The sequence below is a fragment of the Pimephales promelas genome, chromosome 2 (assembly GCF_988280905.1).
Source record: "Pimephales promelas chromosome 2, fPimPro1.hap1.1, whole genome shotgun sequence".
NCBI classification, from domain to species: domain Eukaryota; kingdom Metazoa; phylum Chordata; class Actinopteri; order Cypriniformes; family Leuciscidae; genus Pimephales; species Pimephales promelas.
The window spans coordinates 4364958-4380860 of record NC_142770.1 but is presented as its reverse complement, the minus strand read 5'-3'; the positions used below and the strand labels follow the sequence as shown (position 1 = coordinate 4380860).

General features: G+C 38.0%; 2 protein-coding genes across 2 annotated transcripts in view; both read left to right on the top strand.

Moving 5' to 3' along the window:
• Positions 1–8693, top strand: part of LOC120486769 (cell adhesion molecule CEACAM3-like) — a 30418-nt gene extending 21725 nt beyond the window's left edge. The window contains exons 4-7 of the mRNA XM_089121710.1: positions 1941–2267; positions 3612–3953; positions 4272–4414; positions 4832–8693. Coding sequence (XP_088977836.1) covers positions 1941–2267; positions 3612–3953; positions 4272–4414; positions 4832–4933 — 914 coding nt within the window. The 3' untranslated portion in view covers positions 4934–8693. The remainder of the gene's footprint in view (positions 1–1940; positions 2268–3611; positions 3954–4271; positions 4415–4831) is intronic.
• The window catches only part of LOC120486561 (uncharacterized), a 68544-nt gene that overhangs the window by 40325 nt on the left and 12316 nt on the right, over positions 1–15903 (top strand). The window lies entirely within an intron of this gene.

Here is a 15903-nt window from a genome sequence, read left to right as displayed (position 1 = left end):
TGTAGGCTGCCATCTTGTGGCGACGCCATTACTGAGCTGTTACACAGGCATAGACATATGCACCGGTATGTAAACAAACCTCGGTGATAACGCGAACTCACCCTCGATGACAGCTACAGCCAGGCAGAATGACTTGTTGGTTTGACTGCAGTGGCCTCCAGTCACAGATGAAGGTACAAACGATCTTACAGAGTAACGTTATTTATGAAAATAGCTTGGCAAGCTAGCTAGGCTAACGTTTGCTAACGAGGAAACTATAAAAAGATCTGTCCATTTGGCAACAATAAATAAATAAATGAATGAAATCAAATAAACAAATTCATGTTTTTCATTTGTGTCCATGATTATTTATCTCATTTTCACATTGCAACAGGCAAGGGTAAGGTAACGTTACAGCTAGAAAGTATACATAATATCGACCAATTAGTGTTTTTAAACCATGGAAAGAGGTCAATATAACAGCGGGAGAACAATTATGTCACATAACGTTACATTTAGCTCAGGAAAGCCATTTAATAGCATGTTAATTTAATAGAAAAAATAGCAAGAGAGGAGATTTTGCTGATCACTATATCACATATTTATTATATTTTTTTTTACTTATGTCATTAAATAATTGTTATTATACGCGAATGTCCACGTCTTGTACTCGCCCAGGAAATCTGTAAACCGTACGGCACCAGACAGGGCAACGCGTTCTCATCCCAAAGCGCCATATAGGACGCTTTTGCGAACGGGCTTGACAGGGGCAGTCCACCCGGGGTATTCACAGTGTTTTCTCTTCAAAATTGAAATTTTACTGCCACCATTGAAACAATTTATAACGGAAACTGTTTACCCACTCGACATTATACAAGGGATAACGTTGTAACGTTAGTGACAGTCGTAAATCGCGGGCTGTTTATTCCAGTGGACGCAAGTTGCAACTAAAACAATAGGAGGCAATGGCGCAACGCTACCCAGCAACAGCTCAGTAATGGCGCCCCGCTTACTTCCGGTAGTTTCGCCGGATTCGTCTATAGCGGCACATTTTCCTTTACTCAAACAAACCAGAGACGGGAGTACAACAAAGATGGTATGTGAACACAATGTTTCTCTTAAACTAAATAAACAGATACCTATTGAAAACATGTATTCTGTGATTATTGTAACTGAATAACTGTGATGTAAATGACATAATTTTCTGGAAAACAACAAGATATGCATTGATAGAAGTAGCTATAGCATTTAAATCACCGCAGTATTAGCTCTTAAAGATGTGCACACCAAAAGCTACGGGATATATGAGATTTTGTTATGAAAGGCTAGATTAACCGCTGATTTATGACCGTATAAAGATTAACAAAAAACCTTAACGTGCTAGACAAACATACGGATCACATTTACACACAGTCTTTGTGTACAAGAATAGGCAGCGTATCGCTGCCGTGACGATAGCTATGCGCCCCGTCACAGTCTCCTTTAAAACATATGCCATATGTGAAAAAGTCAAATTGTCACATTCTTTAGGAGTTTAGCAGAAAAAAAAAGAGAAAAGGGAAAAAGCATAAAATCACCCAGTTTGATATATCACAGTCATGGAAGCCAATGAACAAACCGGGTCAGAGATCACAGATCCTACCCGACTGAAAAAGCCTCAGTATCCATAGAGAACCGGTTCAGATGCACCAGTACATTTGTGTTTTTTCCTTCTTAGTGCGATTGAATGGTTTAATAGCATTAAAATGAATTATAGCACCATCATATGATGTAATGATAGACAAAGGATGCCAAAACAGATGCTGTTATATACTGTAGTATACTTGTTATACTGAACCAATAAATGACATACTTTAATCTGAATTTGAATCTCCCACATCAATAATGTTGAGCTACATTACATTAGTCAACACTTTAAACTATATTGTGAATTTGTTAATATATGTTAATTTCTTCTCCAGGTGTTTCCGGTGTCGGATCAGATGAAGTGTCAGTGATGGAGGGAGATTCAGTCACTCTATACACTGGTGTTCAAACAATCAAACAATATGATATTAAATGGTATTTTAAAGACACTCGCATCGCTCAGATCAATGGAGATCTCAATAAGTTCTGTACAGATGTTCAGTGTAATGAAGGCACTGAGAGATTCAGAGACAGACTGAAGCTGGATCATCAGACTGGATCTCTGACCATCACAAACACCTCAAACACACACTCTGGACTCTATGAAGTGAAGATCATCACCAGCAGAGTCAGTGGAAATATCTTCAATGTTTCTGTTCATGGTGAGTTTGTGAATGTTATGTTTAAACTGATGTTGACATCAGCAAACCACTCAACCATAGAAAGCCACACACGCGGTCTGCCATCTGCCCTCTACAGTGAAAACTGTCATTCATCCTTGAAGAGAAAACTCTCCGAAGTGCCAGACGCCATCAAATGTGATTTGCCACTCAAGTCAGTAACGACGACAAACTCAAGTCATGTCGATACCCTGATGAGGGCAATGAGTATGCAGATGAGCTTCCCTGAGACGGTTTCTGACCGTTTGTGCTGAATTATAATTGGTTTTGCAAACCGATTGTTGCAGCAGCTGTCCGGCCGTCTGGTCTTAGACAATCTTGGAGGTGAAGATGCTGGATGTGGAGGGCCTGGGCTGGTGGGGTTACACGTGGTCTGCGGTTGTGAGCCCGGTTGGATGTACTGCCTATATTCTCTAAAACGCACATTAACCTTCAGCTCTGGTGGACATTCCTGAGGTCAGCACGGCAAATTGCACACTCCCTCAAAACTTGCAGCATCTGTGGCATTGTGCTGTGTGTTGAAATGGCACATTTTAGGGTGGCCTTCTATTGTGGGCAGCCTAAGGCAATAATCCTGCTGTCTAATCTGCATCTTGATACGCCACACCCGTGAGGTGGATGGATCTAAGTGCTCATTTTTGTGTACATAGAATAAGTCTTAGGCCATGTCCACACGGACACGGATATTTTTATAATCATGACTTTTTTACGCGGTTCAGCCGTTCGTCCACACGGAAACGCAGGACACTGAAACCAATCATTTTTGAAAACCCCTGACAGGGTGAGGATTTTCAGAAACGCCGGTTACAGTGTTGTCGTGTTTTTGCCTTGTGACGTCAGAGAGTGCGTCTGCGCTGCGCCGTTATCTGCCAACTTTAACCTGTAATAACTTATTGTTAGGCTTCTGATTGGCTAAAGTGGCTTTACGGTTAGGGTTATATCGCCGCCTGCTGGTGTGGCATGCTCTTGACAGCGCTTGATGGCGTGTTTTTGCGTTTTCATGTGGACGGGATTTTTTTTTTTAAACGCTGGAGGAAAAAAATACAGTTATAAAAATACCCGTGTCCGTGTGGACAAGGCCTCAGATCTTTGAGTTCAGCTCATGAAAAATCACTAAATTAAATGAATCACTTTTTACAAAAAAAATCTAACTTTTTAAGGACTGTGATGCAAACTGTGTTGCATTATTTTCCTGTTATCTCTGTAAAGCTGCTTTGAAACAATCTGGATTGTAAAAAGCGCTAAATATAAATAAATGTTACTTGATTTGAAATGTTTGTTGTTTTCATCTGAATAACTTTAATCATCTGTTGGTTTGTGTTTCAGTTGTTTCTGCTGCTGAACGAGATGAAGTGAAAAGAAAGTCAGTGAAGGAGGGAGAATCTGTTACTTTACATCCTGGTGTAATAAGAAAACCAAGTGATGTGATGATGTGGTATTATAAGGACACTCTCATCGCTGAAATCACTGGAGATCAGAGTCAGATCTGTACAGATGTTCAGTGTAAAGAGAGATTCAGATACAGACTGAAGCTGAATCATCAGACTGGATCTCTGACCATCATGAAGATCACAAACACACACTCTGGACTCTATAAACTACAGATGATCTTCATCAACAGCAGCTTCAACATCACTAGAGTGAAGAGATTCAGTGTTTCTGTCATTGGTGAGTGTATAATTCAGCCATCAAATGCATTTTCTTTTGAGGAAAAAAACAGTTCAATATTTTTAATCAACCCAATAACTGTTTGACACTTTGACTAATGTTATTAACATATAAATGCAGTTTTCCAGTGAATATTGTAATTTTAACGGCTGTTGTTAAAATAAACAGAAGGTGCCATTTATAAGTTAATTCAGTATCATACAACTGATGACCAGATGTATGTGTAATATAGAAATGTGTAAATATGAGTCAAAGATATTGTTAAATACCGGATGGATTATCAGTCAATCTCTAGTAATAATGTCTGTTTCTCTGTAGATGTTCCAGGGTCAGGTCTGTCTCCAGCAGCTGTAGCAGGAATATGTGTTAGTGTTCTTCTGCTGGTTTCTGTAGTTGTGGGTGCTGCTGGTGCTGTGATTTACTATCGTCACCACGGTACACATGCAGGAGAACAACAGAATGTAAGTATTACATCAGATGATTTAACAGTAAATATAAAAAGAAAAATATAAATGTAAACCGTGAATAGTATTTTTTTATCCTTTCTTTTTTAACACTACAGTTCACCAGTGAGGCAGTCAAATTAACACTCACAAATTAACTAAATAACGGTTCATATAATACAACAGTACAACTTTTGTCAGAGAGCCAGTGTTTTGTTAGAAATCACCAATATAACAGTTTAAGCGTTTTTTAGTGTGATATTTAAATCAAAATACTTCAATTTTTATATTACTGAAGGACAGGAGATGATAGTTTAATGCAGGTTTATAACTGAAAACATCTGTTCATAAAACACAATATTTTTGTTTTTGTGTAACTGAAACATCTATTCTTCTCATCACTTTAACCTTCTGTGAATCTGTGTTTTCTTACAGGAGGATGATGCTGATAACCCACCAGCTGATCCCAGTGCCATTCATATGGAAAACATGGCACATACAGGTGATGCTGATAACCCACCAGCTGAAACTCTTTAATTGTTACGATTCCAAGATTTCAGTGATCGGTACCAATACGAGTGAAATTAGCATTTAGCCTTAAACTCTACATGACTGTAGAACTGAGTGAATATGGGTAAAAGTCTTGACCTCCCTACAACTTCAGAAATCCATCTAATTTGAATTAATGTGCTAAAATGACCTTCGTCATCTTAGTTTATTGAACAGGCTTCTGTTTGGGGAGACAGTTGTTTTCACCTCAATGACACATCTGTACCATTTCCTTCACACAGATGCTTTCATGTACATGCTGTTGATCTACTAGTGTGCCCTAAATTGTAAGTCATGTTTAGTCTCATCTGGCAGCTTATAAACTGAACTGAATGGTGCTGAATTTAATAGAGGTCTTAAAGTATCTAGGTGCAATGCTGCAATGTCTGTTTATGCGTACAGACGTATGTGCATATAATGGGTGTTGAATGTTGCTGTCTGGTACAGTCTGGTACAGTCTCTGAATCTAAATGTTTAAGGATTTTGCAGGACGTCGCCTGTCTTACACAAAAGTTGGTGTTTCGAGGTGTAAATGACACGCCTGATAGTAGTTGTGTGATTGGTTGCACTAACCAGATGAGATAAGAAACCTTCACAGTGTAACGTTACACGTCTGTGCAGTGATCACTCCATCACTCAAGGTCATTTCAACATTAGGTTGAATACAATGGGTGTATGATCATGCAATTAATCGTGTCTTTAAGTTAACCTGTAGATTCGTCAATCAACGCCACCAGCTGGTTCGGCGAGTCAGCTGTTTGTCGAGCCTAACTGAACGTTCACACCAAAATTCATTGAAAAATGAATGAGTTCTGGGAACTTTGACAGTTTGACGTGGTGGCGGTGTAAATGAAGACTGTCATATTTTGCTAGCAACAACAAAAGTGTTTGATAGGTTGTTTTGAGGTTTGTGATATCTATGATTTTCAATGGGAACAGTAGAGCTAGATTATTTACGGAGTAATTATTACTGCTCGATTATAAAAAAAAACTTTTTCTGCTTTACACAGTTTAACTACCTTCACCTTGGAGTTAATCCTAGTCTATAGTTATGCAGCTAGCTCGCTAACAGAATTAATAACTAGAAAGACCTGGAACAACTGGACTCTACGTTGAAAAACCCGTTTGTGGCCCGCCAGGCGTCCATGCTAGTCACGCGATTGCGAAGTATGAATTAAACTGTATATTAAAACCTTTCTCTAAACAACTTTGCCTGCTTTGAGAATCTCTCCTTTTACACTGATAATGTTGAAAACTAAAGTGTTTGTAACTTTCGTAATCTAAACGTTCACGTTAAATCATGCTTTCCTATCAGAAAGACTTTTACGTTTTATTTAATATGGACATAACAACAGCATTTGATGAACCAGATACCTTGTTTTCAGTGTTAGCAAAATTGCTAAGAATTTTAATAAGAGAATAAAAGTAATTTATTTTCCATTTAGGGGTAAATGAGGTACGCGAGCAGTGATATATATATATATATATATATAAACATCTGATGCCACTCACACTGCTGAGAGCGATGGTTCGATATGTAAATATGTGCTGCATGCTTTTCTCTCAATAACAAAATAAGCACAACAAATTTGGGAAAACAGCCAGCATTTTAATCAAGCACAAGAAAACAACGTTTTTTTCAAGAGATTCTGGACGCTGTGCTTTTTGTGAACCATTACAGTGCTAATACAGAGCAACAAAATATCAGACATCACAATAACAACTTATTTAAATTAAAAAAAAAACAGATTTGATCCAACAATATCATAGAAAGATCAAAAGCAAAACAGCGATTCTGGCAGAAACTAAAGGTTGAGAGTCAGGGCCGGGATGAGCTCTAACAACAGATCCAGTATGCAGTATTTGATCATCACTTTTTTTGTGAGATTTTCATACACAACCTCTTTCTTTGATTTCTGTAAGGAAACAAAAACACAATCAGCTGATGAAAAGTGAAAATGCAGACCAACTTTATTAAGAAGAAGATTATTAATATAAGGCCTTATTAGAAGACCTCATTAAAGTGTCTAATCTCTTTGTTAATTATAGCAAGAATATAGAGCAGGAGTGTAAAACCCAATTCCTGGTTGGCCACATCCTTGCAGAGTTTAGTTCCAGCTCTGCTCCATCACATGGGCTGTGTCCCAATGAGGCCCGGCTCCACAGGGGGGCGAGGGCTGGCATGACCCACCCAATCAGGAGCTTGGCCCACCCTGACCCACAGTAAACAAGGACTGATTGCAAAACTGATGTTATGTTCAATTCAGCTCTAGATTTTGGGGGAGTTCATGGTTTTCGGTTTTTGCTGTTCGATATCAAAATTTGGCTTGTTATATGTTAGTGTAGAAAGCAGTATTGTAAACTGTGTTGTATTGCAATTGTAAAGCAGTATTTCTTTGAAGAAGACTCGAAAGAAACCCAATTTTGAAACCGCACGCTGTTTTCAGTGCACATATCAGCATATTTTCATCATTTTTTTTATATTCAGCGCATATTTTGTGTATGTATGTACATATTTGTACTCTTATAAGCATTTTGCTGTGGCTGGTCATGCTTTTCATTTGGCTAATCCCATCTCGGCCAAGAGCTTTGTACCTCCTACATCAACTTGTTCAAGCCTTCCTAATATTTCCTTTACACAACTCCGGACAGCCGATGTTTTGTAAGAGCTGTTCAATCTGGACCCGTTCTTTTTAAAACTATCAGCTAAAATTATTGAGACTCTGATTAACAGCCTATTCAAGCTTTCTTCTGTATTCGTGTGAGATCCCTAGAGACTGGAAAGCTGCTGTGGTCATCCCTCTCTTCAAAGGGGGAGACACTCTAGATCCAAATTGTAATAGACCTATATTTATTCTGCCATGTCTTGCTAAAATCTTCGAATGCCAAGTTTGTGAATGCCAGATGACTGAATATTTTGAATCCCATTGAAGGAGGTGGATCCACTTCTGCTTCAAAGTATAGTAATGATGAGTAATTATAATCAAGGTATTAATCAGTATTTTTTTTCTTCTAAATATTAAATGAGTTGAATGACTTCTCTAGCCTTGTGCGATTTTCCTTTGTTATAGAAGTTACCAGTGTGATTACTGAAATGTTCTTTGCATGTACTCTTTAATGTCTGTATTTGTGCTTGCTCATTTAGCCCGGCTTCCAGAAATGAAATAAGGATTTGTTTTGTGTTTGAGAACGGTCTTCAAAGTGTTAAAACATATAGGGGTAATTGAAGCCAATAGTTTCAGGGACCATTTCTTTCTTAAAGTCTTACTTTCCAGTTAGACTAAAGTTTAGCTATCCTTGAGAGAAAGAATGCATTATCTTGATGTTTTGAGACGACTCTCCTGTTTATAGTTAGAGCCTGGCCAAATCCAACCTTGGAAAAGCAGTGTGTCGGTGTGTGTTAGTCTTCTTCGCTGCAGGTTAAGGAACCACTGGCATTATTGGAGATTGACTGAGTTGTTGTTCTGGACATACTGGCGCCCAGTAACCCAAATCTGTGACCTGGAGGGTCATGATGAGCTTATGAGTCTCAGCATAATCCATGGAGATATGCTTCTTCTATCTGTATATGTGTGGAAAATTACTGTTTTTATCTATTTCTTAGCCAATCAGAATCATTCAACATGTAAGCAATGACAGCTTAGACCTTGTAAATGGTATAACTGCTGTAATCTTTGTAACTGTAAGAAGGCGGCCTACGAACTCCTGTGAAAGTGCAAACTATCTTCAGTAAAACTTTTCTTTATAATTCTGACTCCAGGTCTTCATTCTTCAAATCCGCTTCCGGGTCTTTGACTGTAAATCCCGCCCTTACACCATCGTATTTTCTCTGCTATGCAATCTGGTTTTCGAGCTGGTCATGGATGCACTTCAGCTACGCTTAAGGTACTTAATGATATCATAACCTCTATTTATAGGAGACATTACTGTGCTGCCATCTTCATAGATCTTGCCAAGGTGTTGAGTCTGTCAACCATCGTATCCTTATTGGCAGACTCTATAGCCTTGGTTTCTCCAGTGACTGTCTTGCTTGGTTCTCCAACTATTTCCCAGAGTTCAGTGTGTAAAATCGGAGGGTCTTCTGTCCAGTGCCCCAGGGTTCAATTCTTGGGCCAACCCTATTTTCTATATACATTAATGATGTTGCTAGTTCACATTAACTATCTCAAATCCAACATTAATTCTGTCACTTGGCCCACCTTACACCTGACCCCTGATATAGTCCATTTGTATTTTCTTGCAGACGTTCTAAACCTGAAGCTGTATCTGCATCGGGCGGATACATGTTTGCAGACCCATACTATATGATATTGTACCAACTTAATTGATAATATGCTGACATTTTTAATAAAAGTGCATCTCATATGTTGTGAGGTTTTTGTTTAGAGTTTTAAAATCTTTATTATTCAAACACTGAGAGCTTTAGCGTTTTTGATGACAAATGGTATTGAAGTGTGAGAGTACTCTTAGATAACAAAGAGATAACAAAAATCTTGCAAGATCTCATACCAATATAATGTCACGCTCACACACCGATCTAATCTGATTATAATCAGCATGTGATCGTGAGGCAGTTGAGAGGTTGAGCCCAAAAAATTGGCCTTTGACTTCAAGTCATGATGCAAACGTTGCCTTTGGTATGGACGTAACTTTAGGGTCATCCAAATAAATTTATTCAAAACACAAGTGAGATCATGTTTTTCAGAAATATCATCATACATAATCATGTTTTTTTTTTTTTTTTTTCAAAAATATGCCCACCCACCAATGCACCAAAAATACACTAGAGCCTAGTACTCTAGTGTAAATATGCACATATCACATACAAATTGTGTCATCAGATTGACTTTACTTATCTTTTCGATCAAAAAATGTAATTTTGTACTTAAGCAGTAAAGCTATACTTCTGTACATTTGTAATTTTACAATTGGACATTCTTGTAGGAAATCACAGGCAAAAGAAGAGTAAGACCTTCCATTGAGTTATCAGCGTATTTCAGGGAAGTGCTTGTATATTTCAGCAAAACCACATACTTCAGATAATACAACTGCAGGTGTCCGGGTGTTGAATTGGCCCGCCTGCAGTCCAGATCTTTCACCTATAGAGAACATTTGGTGCCCCCTTCCCAACTATTTTGAGACCTGTAGCAGGCATCAAATTTGAAATGAGCTCATTTATTAGATAAAGTGTACAATTACTCTGTTTGAACATTTGTTATGTTATCTATGTTCTATTGTGAACAAAATATTGGCTCATGTGATTTGATAGTTTTCATTTTATTCAAATAAAAAAAAAACGTCCCAACTTTTCTAGAATTCGAATTGTACAACACATGCTATTGCTCACAATCTTGGACAATCCAGGGAATACCCTAACGAGATGTGACACTGCCTCTGCGGGAAGACAGCCTGATCCGTGTGCCACTCCCTGTCTGAGATCACTTCAGTGACTTTGACACATGCCACCAAGCAGTGATGCTCTTCATCAGCACCTCCATCGAGAAGCTCATCAGGTAGGGGCATAACATAAACATGGCTAAGAATAATGAAGGGCCTTTGAATCTCTAATAATGTTTCTCTTTAGAGTGGACATGTATGAGGCAATACATCACTTGTCAAAGACCATGCAACAGTATCGCCGTCTCTATGGGATGGCGGCAGGATTCCCCAGACTCTTCAGGGTCACCCCAGGGTGAATCATGTAATCCAACACCCTAAGAATTCAACAGCCTGCATGGCTACAAAAAGTCTGGAGTTTATTGCCTCTTTGACACTTTTAGGGGTCCAACACACACATGCAGCTTTGTGGGGAGTTTCCAGACATCTGAGACCTCTGCGTGTCAGAAGAGCTCACTCCAAAAATAATAGAGATATAGTCATGAATGTGAGTGAACGCATCAGTGTGATCTACAACAGAAGACAGAGATCAGGTCAGTAAACACACACACACACACGTATATGATGAGTGGTGGTGTACCTGCACATGTGTGTCTGCAGAGTGTGTTGATGTCAGATGTGTGGTCTGGTTGCTGATGGGATTGTTCAGCACACAGCTGTAGGTGTTTTTATCCTGAGTGACGTACACACGCGGGAGATCAGTTGGACGTGGCTGAGGTAAAAACGATATAAATCCTGTTCGTTTTCTCACACAAACCGCTTGTTTCGTGTCTTAGGCCATCAGTGTGTGGTTACATTTACGAGTCATTAAATCATGGTTAATCTGGACTTCTCTGTGCATGCTCTTTGAGGTGGTGACCATAGACCTCCATTATATGACTGATAGACAAGAACGGTTTGACCTAAAAATATCAAAATTGAAAATACTGCGGAAACAAAGACACCTACATCTTGGATGCCCTTGAGGTCAGATAAAACATACCAAAAATTAAAGTTTTAAAAGTTTCCATTGTCATAAGCGCCTCACCCTAACCTTGAGTTTTGCTAGTGATTAACATTATGGCACAAATACTGTTTGTTTAACTTGTTTTGAATATTCCTTTAATAAAACAAGAATATGTGAAACACAAGACAAATGATCTCTACTCACTATAGACTGAAACATTGAATGTTTTTTATGATTTTTTCGCTCCAGTTATCTCTAGTCTATAAACTCCAGTGTGTTCAGTTGTGGTGTGTGTGATAGTCAGAGATCCAGTTTGATCGTCCAGCTTCAGTCTGTCTCTGAATCTCCCATCAGGAACATCATCAGATGTGGAGAAGATTTGCTTATTTTTATTCATTTTAGCTATTAGATATTTTTCAGGTCCATATATCCACAGTATATCTTCATCTTCATGTATTTCAGTAAAAGTGTTTAGAGTAACAGAATCTCCCTCCATCACTGACACTGAATCACCAAACACACCTGATGAACACACAGATTTACACAGATTAATGTTTCTGTTTGTTTACAAAAGCCTGAAATCAGCTGTAGATTTGAGAACATCCAATGTTTGTCGCATCACTTAATATTAAACACAGATTAACAAATCAGGGATTATAAATCTAACCTGGGATTTATATTAATCTACAGTTTATTTTGTCCACCATGACGGATTCACCATTGGAAATAAACAATGTTTGTAATATTAACAAATATTAACAATGTATACAATGTAATATTAATATCAACAATGTTAATATTCAATTTCCTTTTTTTAACTGACTACCAGAAACGTCTCACTGACATCTATTGCAGAAAAGAAAAATAAATGTGTAAAAGTCTTTATAAACCTTCGTTAAGGAGAAGATTGTCAGAATCACGCAGAGAAAACATTGCTAAAAAATATTTTTTTTAAAAAAAGAAAAAAAATAATTTTGAAAAAAATGACAATTACCAGATTGTTCTGCCCAGATTAAGAACAGTGTCCCCATTCATAGCGTGTTTGATCCTTATTATTGATTTCACAAATGTAAATTTAAAACAAGCACATAACCAAACTACATCTGATTTTCACACTAAATATTCCAGGTTATTATTGCATTAAGAAAATAATTCATTATTAACCCAGATATGAACTCAACAGGTTTCTAAAAACAGCATTTGAACCTTTTTACTGACCCCACCCAAATCGGCACTTGACTCCTCACTTTCAATACCCTAGAGCAGCCTTTCTCAAACTTTTTTCAGTCAGGGCACTTCTGAAAAAAGTGCATAAAATCTCAAGGCACCCCAGTGTAAAATATAATTTAAAAACACTGCATAACCCAAATTTAAATGCAAATGTCTTGTTTAGTTAGACAGAACAGTAATGAACAGAGCATAATATGAACTGTAAATAACAATAATAATAAAAACTTTATAGCACCTTTAAAAACACAGGTTTGCAAAGTAGCTAATTCACAAAATAATTAATCAGAGACACAAATGCCATAAAACCGTAAGAGGTGGACCGCCCAATACAAGAACCCAATAACAAATCCAGACCAGGAGAACTCAAATGAAGTGCAGGATGCAGATAAAATAAAATAAAAATCCCCGGCTCTTATGGGGATTTTCTTTTCAAAAAACGATCCATAATGCTGTAACTAAAGTGGCCTAAATTCACGTTTATTTTTACGTTTCTGTCAGTCTGAGGTGTTGCTATAACGCGTTGCTATGGATTGCGTCACTTGCGTCAAGTTGTGTGCGTCTTGCTTCGGTCTTGTGAGACGGATTTTTTTTTATGATTAATTTTATATATTTATCTAAAATGAACTTACAATTTTATTAATATGTTCATATGTTTAAAAGAAGAACGTAAATATGTAAATTCCAATATATTTATATATGAAATGTCAGCTGGTTTTTTTCTGTTTTTTTAGCCTACGTAATTTTTTGGCGGCACCCCTGACACAGCTAGGGGGCACCCCAGTGTGCCGCGGCACCCACTTTGAGAAAGGCTGCCCTAGAGACCATTTTCTCTCTCTCTCTCTCTCTCTCTCTCTCTCTCTCTCTCTCTCTCTCTCTCTCTCTCTCTCTCTCTCTCTCTCTCTCTCTCTCTCTCTCTCTCTCTCTCTCTCTCACACACACACACACACACACACACACAGACCGTCATGTCATCTACTCGCATTGTGATTTCACTAGTGGCGACGTTACCCTCTATTTCCATATTAAGGAGGCTCCCATGTTAATTTCACTGCGTTTTCTTTTAATAGCCTACAGAAGAACAGAATGATCAGAATCAAAACGTGCTGCAAATGAATCTTCTCTTTTATTCGCTTTCGGTGGTCTTCATTTTTCTCGACAATGGTAAGAACTCTCTCTCTGTGTGCATGCTGGGAGTGTTGGGGTGCGCGTGAGGGTGATCACGAGGAGAGGACGATTGTTTTCGTAGTTTTTTCCTCTTTTTGTTTATGAATGTTTTTTTTCCTTTCTTTCTATTTTCTTTCTCCTTTTGAAATTTAATTTTGATTTGTTTTGTGAGTGTTTGTGAGTTTTGTTTGCGGCGGCATCGTCTGTCCGCCATGGAATCGTGTGGGCGTCACTGTCGAGGATGTGTTGCTGGCAATCCGGGGAAAAAGTTGGATATGAAAACATTACTACAGCATCCAGGATGAATAAAGTAGTGGTTGTGTTTGTCGAGAAAGAAGACATAGTAAATCAGTTGATAAGTGAAGGAATTGTGGTAAGTGCGATTTCCTTATCATCTCACCACTTGTTACTAAAGTTACGATTTCTAATGTGCCGCCATTTATTCGAAATGAAGAAATTGAGAAAGCTTTGACGCGATATGGAAAGATGGCTAGTATGATTAAGATGATCCCGCTGGGGTGTAAAAATGCTGCTCTGAAATGTCCTTCAGGCGGCAGGTGTTTATGTTCTTAAATGAACCAGAGTTGGATATTTCGTTTAAAGTTATGCATGAAGGAAAAGTATATTTTATTTACGCAAACACTGGTAGTATGAAATGTTTTGACTGCGGGGACATCGGGCATAAAAGGCACACATGCCCACACAAGGCCCAAGTTACTGAAGTCGAGGTGAGGCCAGTACTTCTGCTGATGCAGAGCCATGTATTCAGAGAGTTCTGACGGTCCCGTAGACCGCCATAGGGACTTTAAGCAACAGCTGCTGATAGAACGGCGACGGCAGCCGGAAATAAACAGTTAACTGCCGTAGTTAAAGAGCGCAAAAATCACTAAGCAACAGTAAAGAGGACGGCATAGGGAATAATTTAATCATCAGACAAAATACAAAAAGAAAGTGGTTTTAAAAAGAAAGAGAAGGGTTGATTTTAGCACTTAATGATATACAGAAACGATTTCAATGCCACATAACCTAAAACATAACATTAACTGTCTTAATCTGTCACGTAACGACTACGGCAAATCAGCTGTTCTCCCGTAGTAGACGGTTACAGTAGAACGTCAAGAAGTAGCAGTTAATGTCGCGCATGCGCAATAGAATGCCGTTGCCGTTCCACCAGAGGCTGTTGCTTAAAGTCCCTATAATAGTAACTCAGGAATGCGGAAGTAACGCGTGTCATGGACCCGCCCATTAGTTCCAACCGCTGATAGTTAAAGCATTGAACCCCATTCATTTTCAGTGCTTCCCCACATGGAAAGAAACTATATGAGGATATATGCGCATATATGAAACCTGCAGTTTATATGCACATATATGCTGCATATATACAGCATATATGCACATATATGATAATATATATGCTGCATATGTGTGTATATATGACACATATAGGCAATTTTAGGTGCATATATGCACATATATGATAAGATATATGCTGCATATGTGTGTATATATGACACATATAGGCAATTTTAGGTGCATATATGTGCATATACAGGCCATAGGTCTCCTGCATTGCTTCTTTATATCCACACATAAGTGCTATATACAAGAGTATCCTATACTGTAGCTCATGGCAGGATCTGGTCATTTGTAGCTCATCCACTCTAAACAATGCTGGGTTGTTTGAACCCAAATTTGGGTGAAATATGGACAAACCCAAATGTTTGGTTAAAAATGTAATTTCAAATTTTAACCCAAATTCAACTTTCACTTTCACCTTTTCAACTGTACATTTTTTTAATTGCATTTTTAACCCAACATTTGGGTTTGTCCATGTTTGACCCAAAGCATTTTTAGAGTGTATGTATATGTCAATATATTGCTCAAATAAATAAATAAATATTTATATACATATCAGAATGACTTAGTGGAAAAGAAGGAAATGTATAACAAAAGGGTTTGTTGTATTTTCATTTTACCAAAAAGCCCTTTTTCCAATTTCAAGTCACTTTCCCACACACATCCACACATTCACCGATACATCCACCAAATGCAATGCAAATTGCAATGTTTTCTGTATTGTCTGAATGCAGTTTTTTTTTCTGGCTGAAAGGTCATTACAGTCAAAATGTAGCAAAAAAAAAAAAAGTGAATAGAACGTACATTCAAATAATCATCATCATCATCCCACCATCTATCTGAGCAATTCACTGTGGTTAATAAA